Source organism: Trichechus manatus, unplaced genomic scaffold, assembly GCF_000243295.1.
Source record: "Trichechus manatus latirostris isolate Lorelei unplaced genomic scaffold, TriManLat1.0 scaffold00037, whole genome shotgun sequence".
In the NCBI taxonomy this organism is placed as follows: domain Eukaryota; kingdom Metazoa; phylum Chordata; class Mammalia; order Sirenia; family Trichechidae; genus Trichechus; species Trichechus manatus.
Window position 1 is genome coordinate 12,574,434 of NW_004443973.1, and position 19,504 is coordinate 12,593,937.

Sequence of the window (19,504 nt, forward strand, 5' to 3'; positions counted from 1 at the left end):
TGAAATTATTCAACCCTGATACACAACTTTCCTGACTTTAAATCATGCAGTATCCCCTTGTTCTGTTTGAACAACTGCCTTCTGATCTATGCAGATTCCTCATGAGCACAATTACGTTATGGAATTCCCATTCTTCCCAATGTTATCCATAATTTGTTATGTTCCACATAGTTAAATATCTTTGCATAGTCAATAAAACACAGGTAAACATCTTTGTGGTATCCTCTTTCAGCCATGATCCATCCACGATCTATCTCACATCAGCAATGATATCCCTTATTCCATGTCCTCTTCTAAATCTGTCTTGAAATTCTGGCAGTTCCCTGTCAATGTACTGTTGTTACCGTTTTTGAATGATCTTTAGCAAAATTTTACATGTGTGTGGTATTAATGATATGGTTTGATAATTTCCACATTTTGTTGATCTCCTTTCTTTGGAATGGGTACAAGTATGGATCTCTTCCCAGTCAGTTGGTCAAGTAGCTGTCTTCCAAATTTCTTGGATAGAAGAGTGAGCGCTTCCAGCACTGCATCCATTTGTTGAAACATCTCAACTGGGGTTCTGTCAGTTCCTGGAGCCGTTTCTCGACAATGCCCTCAGTGCACCTTGGACCTCTTCCTTCAGTACCATCGGTTCTTGAGCGTATGTTACCTCCTGAAATGGTTGAATGTCAATTCTTTTTGGTACAGTGACTCTGTGAATTCATTCCATCCTTTTGAGGCCTACTTCATTGTTTAATAATTTTCCTGAAGAATCCTTCAAAGCTAATTAGTAATTACCTTTTGTCAAGTATTTGAGATGTGATTTGCTTAGAAGGAACAGTGATTCAATCAGAATCAACCTTCACTCTACAGTTCTGTATATAAAACAGCCCAAAACCAGGCTTTAAATAGTACAAAATAAAGGAATTAATATTAGCATATGTGAGCACATGAATGAACCTAAGCTTCTTAGAAGTTTTGCGCAAAGATACTTATTTTCTTCTGTGAGAACCGGGGGGAAATACGAAGTAAACTGAAAAACAAATCTACACAATGGCATTCACAGGTCATGTACATAATACTGAAGGACTGTGACTCATTAATTCTCTAGGACAAAAAGTCAACCAAAAAGGTCTTTCTTGCCAGCTTAGACCTTAGTTTTCTAAGAATATAAAATTTACACTGCTGCCTTTTGGAGAAACAACTACAATATTTTTAAACTTGAGAATGCACCTAGATTTACAATTAGAATTAAGTCTGGGTCAACCTCTCAGAGCCTACACAGAAGTTTCAGGGATAAAGGATGGTGAATGGCTCAATTAATTATTTTTTAAGTAGAAGAAAGGCTCTAGCCTTTCTAGCAGGGGTTTTTGCCAGGAAGAAGGACTTAGAAAAGCTGGATAGTTAAGGAAAATTATTGTTCAGAGTGGAAGTGTTGATAGAACACAGTGAAATGGAAGGAACGAGCTTCGGAGACAACCCAAAGTTGTGAGGTCTCTTCTAGCTCATCAATTTGATACTTTAAATACTCAAACAAAGCCCACGTTACAATAATGCCCCCTTGTGGATATAAGTGCTCCTAGCCCGGAATATTAACATTTAAATAACTGGCCTTTTGAAAGATACTCCTTTAAACTTTAACTCGCTGAAACATTAATCTGTCCCCCTCTTACAGATTCTTCTCCTGATAATGAAGTGTAAATATCCTCCACTAATCTCCCCTTAGTGTTTCATTAATTCAGAGCATAAGATACACAAGGAACTATTTTCTTTGCCATCCCCCAAAATGCTTTTTATTTTCCTTTCTTCAAGCCTTCATGTATCAGTCCCTCTCAGCTAGATCACCATTCCACCAAATCATGATTTTTATTCAAAATAATTCTCAAACACCCACCATCATGAAACCACACTAGATTAGCCGTATCAGATACTGGTACTCATAAATTCACATCCTTGTTCTTTCCTATTATTTATGTACCTTTCTCTACAGTTGGAGCTAGTTATTTAACAGTTATTATGTTCCTATTATCTGAATTCACATGTACATAGGTATAAGTTTTTCCACTAGACTTTTACTTCTTACAGGTTTTTATTTCTTATTCCTTTGAAATCAATGCCCCGAATGAATAACTGATGCCAAAAAGGTGTTGTCCTATTAATTTAAGGGTTACAGTTTTTCAAAAATGTTATTTTAGTGGCTATCTGCAAATTTCTGTGTTTGATATCAAATAGAACTTATGATTTTTATTTCATTTTCAAGATATGAATGTGAATCACAAGTATACATTTTCTGAATCAGTAGAGATATATTTTGTAGAGATCTGCTTGTTTTGACAAAATAAGGAATATTAATTACTATCTATCCTACTTATTACCTAACAGAATAAGTACATAAACAATTTATAAAATTAGCCTAGCGGAGTAAGTTAAAAAAAACTAATTTTAAACGTTCGAAAAAACCGAAATTAAACCTATACGTAAACAATTTTACAGTATTAAAGTACTATAAAGAACCAATATTCCCTTTCATAGAACAACTCATTAAAATTATGCTACCCACCAAACCAAAGGTACTGACGTTAAGTCGATTCCAACTCACAGTGACCCTACAGGACAGAGTAGAACTGTCCCATAGGGTTTCTTAACTTGGTCACATGGAAAGCATTCTATCTAAAAATTAGATTTAAAAATATTCTAAAGCTGTAAATTGCTAGGAAAAGGGGAAAAAAATGAAGTAATACACATTTTGACTAGCAAACTTCTTTTGAAAGCTGTGCCTAAGAGTGGCCAGTTACACTTAGTTAAAAAAAAAAAAATTAAGCCATACGTTTAAAAAAATTTCAATCTCAACCATGCATTTTCCTAAAGTTTACACAATAAGATTTTGTTGTTGTTTCATTTAAAGCAACATAGCTTTTATTTGGCTTTACCAGGTAAAAAGATGTATGACCTAATAATAACTGAACAAACATTTAAGTGTGTAGCGTGTGCTGGACATTAGGGATAAAAATGTAAGTAACATATTATCCTTGATCTCAGGAAGCTCTGATAAAAAGCAGTCAAATGACCAAATAAATAAGATACTAGTAGCAAAAATAAGAGAATCTTATCAGCGGTATCTTTTTTTGTTAAACATATTTTCAGAAGAATTAAAAAAACAAAAAAAGTCCATTTTATAGAAAAAATAAGATTGATTTTTAAAAACTCCTCTTGAGCTTTCTAGCAGTGTTTTTATACTTCTACAATTTAAAAATATTTAATAAATACGCAAACAATATATTCCATAGTGAAAAGAAAAACAAGAATCCATCCTGGATCATGATGTATATTTTAGTGTGGGTTACCATCAAAAAAGTTTGACAGCCACTGTCTTCAATCTGAATAATACAAACTTCAGTACATACTTCAGTTCTAATTTTAGATAAATGCTGGGCATAAGTATTGGATCTTCAGGCATACATTTTAAGGATTATGAAATGCACTTAGCCTAATTCCCTAAAGGTAGTGAGATCTTCATAAAGCCTTTAAACCTTCACAGCTTTCATTATAATGGTAAATCTGCCAATTAAGAGATGGAAAGTGGTTTAGAAATAAGAACCTCAAAGAAATGAAAAGATGTCTAGATTTGACTTGGAAATTTAAATGCTAAAAACTTAAGTACAATGTCAACCTCACCTAAGAAGGAACAGCAGATCCTCTGTTCATTTCCTTAACTATTTGAAAAGACTCTTAATTCAATGTTAACTCAGATCACGCTGCGTTGATAAACATATAATAAATCTCACATACCTTTAAATTCTTTAAAATTTCAATTAAATATCATGAACTAAAATAAATTAAAACAAGGACATCTGGGTTCTTTTTCAAAGCATACTTGTTTATTGCCTCCCTCTTCTAGCCTCACCAGAACTAAACCCTCTACTCTTTAATTACCGACAACTAAAAACCCTCAAGTAAAATAGTTTACAATGTATAAAGTGACATTTGATCAACAGGACGACACTATTTTCCCCAAAAAACCTTTGCTGCAAATAATGTCAAACAATATATTCTGTAAAAGTCTATTTCATTACTGACAGTCTATTTATAAGATGATAGGAGATAAAATATGCTGCTTTCCCACTCTCGCTTTAATTTTTAATCCAGATATATAAAAAATTTAAACACTTAAAAATGTTTTTCAAAATCTTTAATTAGCCAATCATGTTCACTAAATAAAGTAATTTTTATTTTTAAAAAGTAGCTACTTATTAAATTATCTCTCCATGGTTTAATTTAGCAATATGATTAAACCAATAGTTTGAAGTTTAGAAATCTTTCTTCCTTTCTCTCATATGTCTACACTCACAGACAAAACAAGAACAAAAACAGGTATAAAGAAAAGGGAATGATCTCTGTATGTCTCTGCAAAGCTTAGAGTCTAAACATGCTATGTATATATAAAAACACAATACTGACACTACAATATTTATTTCAGCTAAAAACACTTTTATTTCCTAGTTCTACTACATTAAAATAATATCAATTTGTTATTGGCTACAAATGGTTTATTGGAGAGATTTTCGCTTTAATTCAACCTTTCCCAGAGCCAACTCTAAAAAATCAGAGCTACCTAATACAGACTATAAAACTGTGATAATTGAAGGCTGGTATAGTTACCAATAGGAGATGCTGCTTCCTTTGATTGAACAAGCCAGTCTTTAGCCTCTACGGAAAACTGGTTTAATGACCTATCTAAGACACTCTCCTGCTTAAAACCCTCCTATTACAACTCCTTCCATCACATATAGACCAAACCAAAAAAACCTAATCCACTGCTATTGAGTTGATTCAGACTCATAGCATCCCACAGGACAGGGGAGAACTGCGCCACAGAGTTTCCAAGGCTATAAAATCTTTATAGAAGCAGATTGACACATCTTTCTCCCATGGAATGGCTGGTGGGTTCGAACTCCTGACCTTTCAGTTAGTGGCCGAGCACTTAACCACTGCACCACCAGTGTTCCTTACATACAAGGATGTACATAATCTGGCCTCTGCCTACATCTCATATTTCCGTTCTCTCTCTTGCTTATTATGATATAGCCAAACTGGCCTAACTAAAAAGCCAAGATCTACTTCTCAGGGGCTTTGTATTCACTGTTCTTTCTACCTGGAATGTTGTTCCCCTCAACCTCTGGATTGCTAGCTCCTTCTGGTCATTCTGGTTTCACTTCACAAGTCTCCTTCTCAAAGAAGTCTTCCTGAAACACCCTGTCTAATGTTGTCCATGGTAGAAACACTCTATCACATCATCATGAGTACCTATCTTCCCTACTAGAATGTAAGCACCAAAAGAGCAAAACCCTTGTCTGTATTGTTCAGTAGTCCATCCCCAAGCTTGGTTTATAGGAAGGTGTTCAATGAATATCTGTAAAATCAATGAATGAATAAACTAAAGACATTTAGAATAATTAAATATTAAAAATCTGAGTTTCAGAAAGCAGACATCTTGGACTGTTCTAATTGGCTCAAACGAGAGTCAAATTTATGGCATGTTTCAATTTACCTGAATCTAGATTATATATTTATTCCATATTAGTTTTATAATCAAATTACGGTCATGAAAAAAATTTTTTTTTTTTTTTAAAAAAAGCTTACAGAAAAAGAAAAGGTTATGACTGATAAGAACAGCTCTGATCATATCACTTTCCAGGGTGAAAAACCTTTAAGTGATCTCCTAGTAGTTATTCCAAGATCCAGCCTCACCCTACATCTCCAGTATTCTCTCTCCTCTCACTGTCACCTGTACCTTGTGTACTCCAGTGAAAGTGGATCACTTGCTATTACTCTGAGCACATCTTAACCTTTCCAACCATCATGTGTTTGTTTACTTTCCTTTTGCCTGAAAAGTTCTTTCCTTTCCCATCTATGTACATCAAAGTCCTACACATTATGGGGCACCAAAAAAGCACATTTCACAAGTATCATAACTAGCATTTACCAGTAAATCAAAGCCATAGTTTTGAGGAAATGTTCTAACTAAATTTCAACCTCATTTTTTTGTTTGTTTTACTGTAATCTACACTTCTTCATATGTCTGAATAACATACTCTCAGGTATAGGAAGTATATATTTCATTGTAATTAAAAATTAAAGAAAAGCAGACAGACAAGAACACAGGCAAAAGAGCCAATTATACGTTCTTTGCAGCCCTGGTGGTGCAGTGGTTAAGTGTCTGGCTGCCAACCAAAAGGTCGGCAGTTCGAATCCACCAGTGGCTCCTTGGGAACCCTATGGGGCAGTTCTACTCTGTCTATAGGGTCGCTATGAGTTGGAACTGGCTCAACAGCAACAGATTGAGTTTTTTGGTATATGCCAATAAATTGAAAACAGTTGAAATGGATGTATTTCTAGAAGAAATAAAATGACAAAAGTGATACAAGAGCCTGAATGATTTTATATGAAAATTCTAACAAATGTTCAAGAAATAAATACCTCCAAAATTATACAATCTCTCCAGAGAATAGAAGGTGGAGAACCCTACAACTCATTTTACATAACCAGAGAAGAGTCAGTAAAATAAAATTATGACCACAGATGAAAAATTCCTAATAATAGCAAATTAATCCAGCAATATATAAGAAAAATAATATCTCATAATCAAGTTGGGATTATCCCAGAATGTAAACTTGCTTTTAATATTAGAAAATCTATCAACATAAGCCTTCATATTAATATATTAAAAGAAAAAAAAATCATCTCAAAATATGAAGAGAACTATAAATTTGTTGTAAAATACTTTGGTGGTTTTAAAAGAGTCCACAAATTCTTTGGGAATATAGGCTGGAGTTAATGACTCTCTTCCAATGGATAGAATATGGCAAAGTGATGCTTTGTGACTTCCAAGGGAAGTCATAAAAAGGATAGCTTCCTTCTGGCTCTTTCTTGGACTGTTCAATCTCGGAGATCCCAGCTGACATGTTGCAAGGATTCTGAAGTGGATCTGTAGAGTGCCCCACACAGACAGGAACTCAGCCCTCCCACTAACAACTAACATCAACTTGCCACCCATGTGAGTGAGCCACCTTGAACGCAAATCCTTTAACCTCAGTCAAGCCTGTAGATGGTTACAGCTCTGACTGGCATTTTGAATTCAATCCCATGACAGACCCTGGGCCAGAACCACTCAGTTATCTGCTCCCAAAGTCCTGATCTGCAGAAACTATGAGACAGAATGTTTATTTTTGCTGCTGTTGTTTAAAAAAGTGATACAAAAATAAACAGCAAACTTGAATAGACTGTAATCATTTAAAAAAAAAAACTGAAATGGTGACTATTTCCTTCTCTCCAATACTCCCTAGGGAAAAAAGCCCCAATCCTAGGCAGTTTTACAGTTGAATTCTACCAAATTTTTAAGGAACAGGCAACACCTATCTTTCACAAGTTATCCTACAAAATAGAAAAAAGAAGAGCTGTCCAATTTATTTTAAAACCATAACCATGATGGCCAAACTGAACACAGACAGTACAAGAAAAGAAAACTATAGGCAAATTTCACTTGTGAGTATATATGCAAAAATCTTAAATAAAATACTAGCTAATCAAATTTATCAGTATATTTAAAAAATAAACAAGAAAGCTCATCTGCTACCACTGGAGGTGATATTGGAAATTAAAGTGAAAAACATTAAGCATTTCTTCTGCTTTTCTAATAGGAAATGCACTTAGAATAACCAAATAGCCCCAGTTATTGAGGGAAAGCTCCTCTTTACAGAAGAATTTCAACCAATAAATGTAGAAAGAATGATGGAATTATAAAAATGAATCTGCAATTCCTAATTTAAAAAACTGATTTACATAAGAATCATCAATGTATGTTAAACTATTAGGTGACAGTTAATGGACAAATGGATATTCACATGGTGCTAAAGTATTACTTGCTAGAGAGTAACAGAAGAAAAAAAGAAAGTGACTATGATGGAGAGATTTGTTATAATCACAACCCAGTAATCAATCTAGCATCACTAACAGCTTGACAACCAAACAATATACCTACTGATGTGATGCAATATGAAATACACAGCATCAACTATGAGATGTTCTTGCCAAAGATGTTCAGCCTGAAGTTACTCAAGTTAAAACTAATTTCCAGTTTAGAGGAAATACAAGGAATAAAGATACAAGCTAAATGTGAGGAAACCATCATCAGTCAAATCCAGGAGGAGGGATATTCTACAGAGCAATTGGAACTGGCCAACTCTGTTCAACAAATAGATGTCATGTGGCAAACTGTAGTATGTGTATGGAAGATGTTCTAGATTTAAAAAAACTAAAAACACATAATAACTAAATAAAATACATGGTGCAGGAAGATGGGGAGAAAATTTTAAAAACTAATTTTTTTGGGAAAAAAAAAATGCTTGTGAATCTAAGGCTATTTTCAAAATGAGGAATGGAAGAAGGGGGAATGAGATTTCCTATACTGGATATGAGGGGTAACACAAAGCCACGGTAATTAAAACACTGGATTAATAGTTTAGAATCAGGCAAACAGAACAATACCAAGAATATAGAACTCAGAAATACCTGTGAATATATGGAACTTAATGTATAACAAGGAACCCCGGTGGCACACTGGTTAAGAGCTATGGCTGGTAACCAAAAGGTCGACAGTTTGAATCCATCAGCTGCTCCTTGGAAATCCTCTGGGGCAGTTCTATTCTGTCCTATAGGGTCACTATGAGTTGGAATTGACTTGACGGCCACAGGTTTGGTTTGGGTGAATGTGTAACAAAGTTGGCATCAGATATCATTGAGGGAAAAGATGGACTATTTATATTTAATAAATGGTACTGAGAAAATCAGCTAACTATACGGAGAAAAAGTCAGATCCCTACCTTACACTATATTAAAAAATATATTCTAAATACCTATATGTGGAGGGGAAAACTATAAAACTAATAAAATGAAATGTAGGAGAATATATTTATGTTTTCAAGGTAGAAAGGGATTTCTTTTTTAAAAAATTTAAAACCAAAAAGCACAAGAAAGGGGTTGTAATTGGTAGATTTGACCACATCAAAATCTTCATTCTGTTCAACAAAGAATATGATAGGCAAAAAAAGAATTCTCCAATATTGAAAAAAAAAAAAGACATTGAGTTAACAGGTAGCAGACTAGAAGTATTTTGAAGAAGACTAAAACAAGCAAAGAAGTTCTCTCTAATACATAAACAGAACTCCTACAAATCAGTAAGATAAAAAAACCCAATAGTAAATGGGCAAAAAATATGAATATGCAATTCACAGAAGTGAAAACCCGAATGGTTTATAAGTTAATGGTTAATAACAGCAAGTAACTCAGTGAAACTGAAGTTCTAAAAAGAAAAGGAAAAAAAAAATCCTACAATAGAGAACAAAAGCCAAAGGGACAGAAAAAATGATCATGCAAAGGCTATACATAACAAGCGACTTGGTTTAGTAGTTACTGGGGCATTTTTTTTAACACGAAAAAAGTGTTCTGGTTTATTTACTTTTTAAATTGCAATATGCAATATAAGATTATTAACTAAAGACATAAAAATTAATATATTTCAGTCTTCAAATTCTACCAATAAAGAAAAGGAAAATATGCTGAAAGCAGTAACAATGAAGCACACCATGAGAGGAACAGCTTTTTCATGCTCAACCTTTTAGAAATATCAGCTCTAAGGACAGTGATACTTTAGTTTCACAACAGAATCAGCAGTTACCAACTCCAGTATTTGTCCCCTGGACTCGATGAAATTAGCTCACAAACTAGACCTGAAATTTTAGGTCCCTGAAGGGCAAAGGCCATGTCAAACTAAAATATTATCTAACAGCAGCCAGCACAGAACTATTTTAATTAAGCACCTCATGCTTTCTGATACACAACTACATTGTCTTCAGTACCACTACTACTATTCCAGCTTTATGGTTTACTAGCTACCACAAGGTATAACCCAGAAAAAGAACAAGATTAAGTAAAATCACTGCCAAAATATATTACCAATAGCAGAAGGCTATAAGCCTCACCTTCTACTTCTATGCCTTTGACTACTAATATACTTTAAGAACTTCAATTCATTTTACCTCTCTCTAACCTACAGAAAGGAATACAGAGTTAAATTCAGGAATCATAGTCATCTTTGAACTTAACACAGTATGGCACACATAACTTACTCAACAAATGTTTGTTGAAATAAATTACTGACTTAACAAGAAAAGTCAGATGGTGGTTTGCTATATGTTAACAAATTTAATTAATCCTGCCGCTCTTTTGAACAAGCCAAATAACGATGTATTAGCACATCTGAAAAAACTATTCTAAATAAATTATAAGATTAATGATTTTAAGAGACACAAATGAGGAAAGGGTGCAAAATTCATCAAGTCAACTCATCTCAGCTACTGATCAGCTGAGTAAAATATAAGTTTATTTCTTATAAATGGATATATTATTATCCTTACCAATGGGGGATTCTGGAGTTAGCCCCATGCTTTGAAGCAATGCTTCAGCTTCTCTTCTTTTTTTTTCAAGATCTGATTCTTCTTGCACAGGAGCAACTGCTTCCTTCTTCTGATCAGTCTAAATTTTTTAAGTTAAAAACTTAAATTTACATATGAAACATTTTCTGTCTGCAAAAAACTATTTTAAATTTTATTGGAAACAGTAAGCACTTACACTGTTTCCAATAAAATTTATTTTAAATAACGTACTAACACTGTGTCCTTTTAGGGGGTGAACTTAGTTTGGATACAGATTCTATTCTCAAGAGTTCTACTAAGTAATTTCCAAATGATATGTACTAAATTCATCATTTTTATATGTAATCCAGGAGCTTCCACAAAATTTTTCCTGAAAGATAAATTGAAAAGTATAGTCAAGTTCTAATTACAGTACGGAATTGCTATCTGTTGTTCAGGAATTGTGGAAATCTTCCCCAAATGGCACAAAAACTTAGACAGAAATACCACAATATACGGGGGGGATAGAATTACCTAAGCAGTAACAAATTTCAAATAGACACTTTGATTTGCTGTGAAAGTATGGGTACCTCAAACTTCTGTATGAACTCTTAACTGCATTCATGCAACTTTTATGTAGAGGATGTTTGTTAAAAATTCATCTGGAGAAAGGTTTTTATTTTTTAAACTACAGGTCTTATTTTTATGATAATAAAAACATATGGTTAGGTTTAATAAAATTAAAATTTACTTTTGCATAGCACAAAACATTTTATCAAAATTTTTACTTCAGTCATTTACAGTTTTAACAAAATCTTCTAGTTACACTAGAAAAATCTCAATGCCCTCAGATCATCCAAAACATCTCAAACAAAATTTAGGCTTCAAGGAACAAGTTTTATATACACGTACACCTCAAATGCTTATTTCCACTAGACAATTATTACTCACACAATTATCTAGGATAAATTTGTAAGTCATAGTATTTTATGACACCATTTTAATTTAAAGAAGTCATCAGAAAAACATTCATCAAAACAGCCAAACAGGCTATGTTGTCAAGTTGACCTTTCACATGTATGCAATAGTATGTTAATAGATTCACTGTTTCATACTATTAAATTATCTCTAAAAATGTTTTTACATACTTTAAATTATGTAATCATGTAACTGATATCTCTTAGAGGTCACTTATGCTGTGACCATCTTTAAAAAGTAACAAATTTGTTCTCAGCACTGAAGGGTTTAAGGCTACAAATGCTGTTTTGGAATGGCTATGCCAGTGTGAACCATACCTGAATCAGTTAGCTTTTAATTAAATAGCTAATTTAAAGCTCCAATGCTCTTATAATTAACACATTATACAAAAGCTCAGTACTAAAGTCAGCTAGGACATACTATCTTAGGACAAACTATTTTACAATGGCCATTTAAAACATATGTGATAAAAGTATACAAATCTATCTAAAGAGTCTCCATAGAAATAAATGCCCATTTCACCATAGAAGCAAGTAAAATATCTCCAGCCCTAGCTCACAGTCAATGAATATTTGCTGTATATGAAAAAATGGTTATGCTAAAAATCAGAAGATAGAAGTACCTGGTCCACCTTTAAGGTACTATCAAACCTACTACTCAGTAAAAATATTTCAATGACTAATTCATGATAACGGAGATAAGAACAAATCCCCTAAACTATTAAATCATCTATTACATATATTGGAGCCCTGGTGGTGCAGTGGTTAAGAATTATGGCTGCTAACCAAAAGGTCAGCAATTCAAATCCACCAGCTGCTCCCTAGAAACCCTATGCAGCAGTTCTACTCTGTCCTCTAGGGTTGCTATGAGTAGCAAACAGCTCGACAGTAACAGTTTTGGCTTGGTTTATTATACATATATTTCTGCTTGCCATTAATATTACCTATTCTGACAAATTACTAGCAGTTTAGACTAGTAAAATATTCAGACAAAAAAGTTCAAGGTCCAAACTAAGTTATGATTTACATACAATGTCTTATGAGCTATTATAATGCAGATGCCCTATACTTATACAATAAACATATTCCTAGAAGACTAAATATGTAAATTGAATTTTTATAAATCAAATCCTAGAAACACATCAATCTATATAAAATCATTTTATGCACTTAAAAAAAAAAAAACTTTTAATCTACCAGTTTTGTCATTTCCACATATCTGGTTTCTTTCAAGTATAACACAACTATAGTGCTATACTTGCAGTCACAACTGCTGGATTTTTTATTATTCTGAAATTATGACATAAGGGTATAAGTATCTGAAACAAAATCCAACTACTTTATGCTAATTTTTTAAAATCAAACATACTTCCTTTTTTTTCCTTTCTTCTTCTTTTCTCTTCTTTTCCTCTCTGATTTGGGCCAACCGCTGCTTCTTACGCTCCAACTCAGCTTTTAATTCACTTTTGTCCGACATGTTTGGAACCTTAAGAAACATATAATCATTTACAATAATCATTACATTGGTAAAAGCAGCACACAAAAAAAATGTAATGCTACAAAAACAAAACTCTCTCAAGGGTCATTTAGGCTTAAGAGGTCTATCTAAACAGAGCGTATAGACTCTGCTTTTAAAATAATGGACTTAAAAAAAATTATAAACAAATGTATGTCAGAAATAAATAATACCCAGACCTGAGCACAGCCTAGCACATATTAAGCTCTTTAGTGTTCATATGCCAAAATTTAACGCAATGCCTCAATGCTTTTTGATAACAGTATATTAGGGCACTGGAGGTAAAGGTCAAAACTAGCTCTTTAAAACAGAAGACATGGGCTGACATTAAGAACTTAAGCTATGACACAGATCAAAACTATAGCCAAAGTTTAGCATTCATTCCTAAAAATTCTGAGAAAAACAATGAAGTCAAACAGAAATTCCTATAAATTGACATGTAAGTAGTAATATTAAGGACAAGCAAAACACAAAAGATACTATTATTAACTATGAAATCAAATGACTTTTTCTTTCTCCACAATAACACCTTACCTACACCTCCTATAGCACTTTCAGTACAATTATTTGTGAACACACATGAAATATCCTACTAGACAGTAATCTACTTGAAAGTAGGAACCACGTTTTAGTTATTCTGGTTGCCTTCATAGCATCCAGTGCTCTAAACATTAAAAGTGACTGAAAATGGCTAAATGAATACTGGTTAAGACAGAATTACAAACAGACTTTCAAAATACAACATAAATACTACTTCATCCTCGGTTTTAAGAAAAAATGATGAATTAACTTTTTTTTGAATTGAAAAAATAGTCTAGGGGCTGAGCATAAATAAGAAGCTCAGAAACTGTTACCTTCTCCATATTATTGATTTATTACATAATAATTAAACTCTCTTAATGTCTACATCTGTAAAACTAAAGTATTAATACTTTTCACCACGAAAAATAGGAGAATAACTTCTGGAAAACTAGTTAGAGGGGAATCTTATAAATCACAATTACAAAATTTGAATGAACTTAAGTTAGTCAAGAGGGAAAAATCCATCTACTAATAAATGCATACAGGAAATTTCAGTTGCAATACTCCATAAAGACTGATGTACAAGTTGATAATTTTCAAATGAACAAAAAATGTGAAAAGCTGACATGCAGGCTCTTTAAATATATGTATAATATCTACCAAGATTTATTTGGTAGAACAAACCAAAAAAAACAAGAGAATGTGTTTATACTCTGCCCTTCCTACATCTCTAAGGAGCTTCATATTAACGGCTCTCAAAGAGAACTTCCATACATAACTGTATGTTGGCTTAAGAACATTATTTTTTGTTTCGTGTCAATTGCAAAACAGATATGCTTTTGACATCGATATTAAAGTAAGTATAATTGACATTAAAGTAAATATATTTTTGTCAAAGCCCAACAACAAAATTTAACCTGCTGAACCATAGCTGACTGGCCTTCTCATTATCCGAGAGGCAGAAGCCTCCATGATTGAAACGTCCGCTTTCTTAAAACTCCAAGAAAAAGTCTGGAGTTTTTTGCAACAATCTCCACGTTAGACTTTCCAACACACATAAGGTGAAGGAAGACGCTGTCAACGCTGATTATAATGACTTTATCTGTAAAACAGAACAAGACGAAGGGGAGCCACTTTCTCCCCTTGGGTCAAGGCCAAGAGGGCGCGGTCCAGACTAGAGTATCTAGGGGAGGGTGCCAATGGCGCCGGACAAGCCTCGAGGCTCCCCAGGCCGCGTCTTGAGGGCCAGGCAGGAAGGGAGTGGGCTCCCCTCCCCCGGCCGCCGTGAGTCACCGGTCCCAGCTCTCCCCGCCTCTCATCTCCGAAACCGGACCAAGGGGAGCTGTCAGCAGGAACGGCCAAGCCGCCTTTCGAGTTCCTGCGTGGGACACAGCAGGCAGGAGGCCTTCAGAAAAGAACAGTCAACCCACTTGCTAGGTGGCGGGATGAGGAAGAGTCCGCCCGCCTGCAACTTCCCGGTAACGCCGTTTGCCTTCGTCCCTAACGCCAACAGTCGCCCCTACCAGCTCCGCAGCTTCCCGGTGCACACAAAGAGGGATGGGCGGCGGCTGCTACGGCGAAAGCTTAGGGACAAATACATTCACCAGAACGAGGTCGCTCAAAAAAGGAAAAGGTAAGGTTCTGCTGCGAAGAACAGTAGGACCTCCGTGACTTACCTGTTGTAAAGCAGAACCCGATAAATGAGACGACGAATAGAGCTGGCCCAGGGACTAGGTATTTCAGCTTTTACAAAGCTGGAAGACTATGCCTAATACCTTGGAATGGGTAAGCAACTACCACCCTCGCCGTAAAGATTAACGCGACCCAGGAGAACTACAAGCCCCAGCGAAAAGGAAAATCAGCGTGCAACGGGCAATGCATTCTGGGAGTCGTAGTCTCTGGTAGTCGCAGGGTGTGCTGGGACATGTAGTGTGTATTACCCGTGCAGTTTCTCACTTCAAGGCCTTCTTCCTTCAGAATTCCATTGAGGGGGAACTCAGCACAACTGGACTAAACCAAAAGCTAAGAAGTTTCCTGAATACAACTAAACACTTTGAGGGACAGAGTAGGAGGGGCGGGGGTCTGGGGACCATGGTTTCAGGGTACATCTAGGTCAATTGGCATAACAAAGTTTGTTAAGAAAAGGTTCTGCATCTGACTTTTGCGAGTGGCATCTGGGGTCTTAAAAGCTAGCGAGCGGCCATCTAAGACGCATCAATTGGTCCCAACCCACCTGGAGCAAGGGAGAATGAAGAACACCAAAGACACAAGGAAAATATTAGCCTAAGAGACAGAAAGGGCCACATAAACCAGAGACTTTATCAGCCTGAGAGAAGAACTAGATGGTGCCTGGCTACCACCAATGACCGCCCTGACAGGGAACACAACAGAGAGTCCCTGATGGAGCAGGAGAAAAGTGGGGTGCAGAACTCAAATTCAAATAAAAAGACCAGACATAATTGTCTGACTGAGACTGGAGGGACCCCAGAAGACATGGCCCCTGGACTCTGTTAGCCCAAAACTAAAACCATTCCCAAAGCCTACTCTTCAGACAAAGATTAGACTGGGCTGTAAGATATAAAATGATACATGTGAAGAGTGTGCTTCTTAGCTCAAGTAGATACATGAGTCTAAATGGGCAGCTCCTGTCCAGAGGTGAGATGAGAAGGCAGAAAGGGACAGAAGCTGGTTGAATGAACACGGGAAATCCGGAGTGGAAAGGAGGAGTGCACTGTCATAGTACGGGGAAAGAAACTAGGGTCACGTAACTGTGTGTGTATAAATTTTTGTATGAGACTAACTTGAACTGTAAACTTTCATTTAAAGCACAATTAAAAAAAAAAGATTCCACTGAGAAACTTCAAAGTACCTCTCTTTAATGTATTCAAGTCCACTAGTCTGTGTTGTATGTGTTGTCTTAAGATCTTTGACTGAACGTTGGCAGAATTTTAAAAAGGGTTATTTTCCAGTGATGAACCTCTGTATTACACTACACATCTGTGAAGAAATTTTTGGCGCATACTAATGGCCAAAAGGTTGGCAGTTGGGACCCATCCTGAGACGCCTCTGTCTGAAGATCAGCTTCTGAAAGGTCACAGCCATGAGAACCCTAAGGAGCACAGTTCTACTCTAACATACATGGGGTTGCTATGAGTTGGAATCAGCCAGATGGCAACTTACAACCACATAGGATTTTTAGAAGTCAGAATCACTGGAAAGCAACTGGTAAGAGATTTCACGTGGCATCTTAGGCAAAATATAAATGAAAATATGCTAATCAGTATAACAAATGCTTCTCTAGTATTTTGTTGCAGTTGGGCAGCATTTTGGTTTTCTCTCAATTTTGAGAAAGAAAGCATTTGTACTATTAGAATCTAAGCGAAGCAAGAAATGAGTTCCACAGTTAGATTTTTTTAGTATACAAACAAAGCAAAGGTTATTGGAATATGAATTTACCAGAAATATTTCGGTTGAGACACATTTTTTTAAAAGTTTAAATAATTTAAAGCATTATTTGGTATGACTTAAAGCTAACACCACAGCAATATTTTTTCTATGTTCTGGAAAACTGACAGGAAGCATATTGTCCAAGTCTAGGATTAGCCTTAAGGATTCAAATTGTAAGTCTGTGTCCCATCTTTTCTTTGTCTTGCTCTGTGTATGTATAAAATAAATATTATCTCAGAAATGAATTTCAGAGAAAGAAAACCCTTTAAATTCCAAGACTTTATCCCATAACCTAAAATTCCAGAGAGCTTTTAACTAAATATTTTCATGTTTCTTTCCTAATATACAGTTTTTATTTATTCATTTGAAAATTTGTTATTGATTGCCTACCATGTGTTGAATGAATATTCTTGACAAAAGGTATTTCCAGTAAATAGGTCGTTGGTTTTGCAGAAGTCTATCTTGTGATCTCCAGTGTCGTTTTTATCACCAAGGCCCTGTTTTCTAACTACTGATCCTTCTTTGTTTCCAACTTTTGGATTCCAGTCACCAGTAGTTATCAATACATCTTGACTGCATGTTTGATCAATATCAAACTGCAGAAGTTGGTAAAAATCTCCAATTTCTTCATTGTTGGCATTAGTAATTGATATGTAAATTTAAATAATAGTCGTATTAACTTGTCTTCCTTGTAAGTGTATGGATATTATCCTATCACTGACAGTGTTGTATTTCAGGATAGATCTTGAAATGTTCTTGTTGAAAATGACTGCAATGCAGTTCCTCTTCAATTTATTATTCCCAGCATAGTGGACTGTCTTAGTCATCTAGTGCTGCTGTAACAGAAATACCACAAGTGGATGGCTTTAACAAAGAGAAATTTATTTCCTCATAGTAAAGCAGGCTAAAGGTCCAAATTCAGGGAGTCACTGCCAGGGGAAGGCTTTCTCTCTCTGTCGGCTCTGGAGGAAGGTCCTTCTCATCAATCTTCCCCTGGTTGAGGAGCTTCTCAGGTGCAGGGACCCCAGGTCCAAAGGACGCACTCTGCTCGTGGTGCTGCTTTCTTGGTGGTATGAGGTATCCAACTCTCTGCTTGCTTCCCTTTCCTTTTATCTCTTAAAGAAATAAAAGGTGGTGCAGGCCACACTCCAGGGAAACTTCCTTTACATTGGATCAGGGATGTGACCTTAGTAAGGGTGTTACAATCCCACTCTAATCCTCTTCAACATAAAATTACAATCACAAAATGAAGGACAACCACACAATACTGGGAATCATGGCCCAGCCAAATTGATACACACATTTTTGGGGGACATAATTCAATCCATGACATAGACCATACGCTTGTCCAATTCAAAATGACCAATACCAGTCCATTTCTGATCACTAATGCCTAAGATAGCCATCTTCAAGCATTCTATTTCTTTTTTGAAAACTTCTGTTTTTCCTGGATTCATACTTTGTACACTCCATGTTCCCATATTAATGGATGTTTGCAGCTGTTTCTTCTCATTTTGGTTTGACTATGCATGTAGAACTCACCAGATGGAATACACAGGAATCAGATCGACTATATCTGTGGAAAAAGATGATGGAGAATCTCAATATCGTCAGGGGCCAGGGGCTGACTGTGGAACAGACCATCAATTGCTCATATGCAAGTTCAAGCTGAAGCTGAAGAAAATTAAAACAAGTCCATGAGAGCCAAAATATGACCTTGAGTATATCCCACCTGAATTTAAAGACCATCTCAAGAATAGATTTGATGCATTGAACACCAGTAACCGAAGACCAGAGTAGTTGTGGAATGACATGAAGGACATCATACATGAAGAAAGCAAAAGGTCGTTAAAAAGACAGGAGAAAATGAAAAGACCAAAATGGATGTCAGAAGAGACCCTGAAACTTGCTCTTGAACATTGAGTAGCTAAAGCACACAGAAGAAATGTTGAAGTAAAAGAGCTGAACAGAACATTTCAAAGGATGACAGGAAGACAAAGTAAAGGATAATAATGAAATGTGCAAAGACCTAGAGTTAGAAAAGCAAAAGGGAAGAACACACTCAGCATTTCTCAAGCTGAAAGAACTGAAGAAAAAATTCAAGCCCTGAGTTGCAATATTGAAGGATTCTATGGGCAAAATATTGAAAGACAAAGGAAGCATCAAAAGGAGAAGGAAGGAATACACAGAGTTACTGTACCGAAAAGAATTGGTCGACATTTTCATTTTAGGAGGTAGCATTTGATCAAGAACCAGTGACACTGAAGGAAGAAGTCCAAGCTGCACTAAAGACATTGGTGAAAAACAAGGCTCCAGGAATTGATGGAATACAAACTGAGATGTTTCAACAAATGAATGCAATGCTGGAAGCACTCACTTGTCTATGCCAAGAAATTTGGAAGACAGCTACCCAGCCAACTGACAAAGAGATCCATGTTTGTGCCCATTCTACAGAAAGATATCCAACAGAATGCAGAAATTATCAAACAATATCATTAATATCACATGGAAGTAAAATTTTGCTGAAGATCATTCAAAACTGGTTGCAGCAGTATGTCCACAGGGAACTGCCAGAAATTCAAGCCAGATTC

The 19,504-nt window shown here is 35.5% G+C and overlaps 1 protein-coding gene across 3 annotated transcripts in view; it reads right to left on the reverse strand.

Annotated features, from left to right (window-relative positions):
* The window catches only part of DYNC1I2 (dynein cytoplasmic 1 intermediate chain 2), a 62,739-nt gene extending 47,385 nt beyond the window's left edge, over nt 1–15,354 (reverse strand). For 2 of the 3 annotated variants that reach the window (XM_004375520.2, XM_023730575.1), the window contains exons 1-3: nt 14,897–15,093; nt 12,798–12,914; nt 10,455–10,572 (exon numbers count right to left, since the gene is read on the reverse strand). In XM_004375520.2, coding sequence (XP_004375577.1) covers nt 10,455–10,572; nt 12,798–12,905 — 226 coding nt within the window. In that variant the 5' untranslated portion in view covers nt 12,906–12,914; nt 14,897–15,093. Of the gene's footprint in view, nt 1–10,454; nt 10,573–12,797; nt 12,915–14,896; nt 15,094–15,142 lie in introns of those variants that run through there. The other variant, XM_023730576.1, reaches the window with a different exon arrangement.
* Between the last annotated feature and the right edge of the window lie 4,150 nt (nt 15,355–19,504).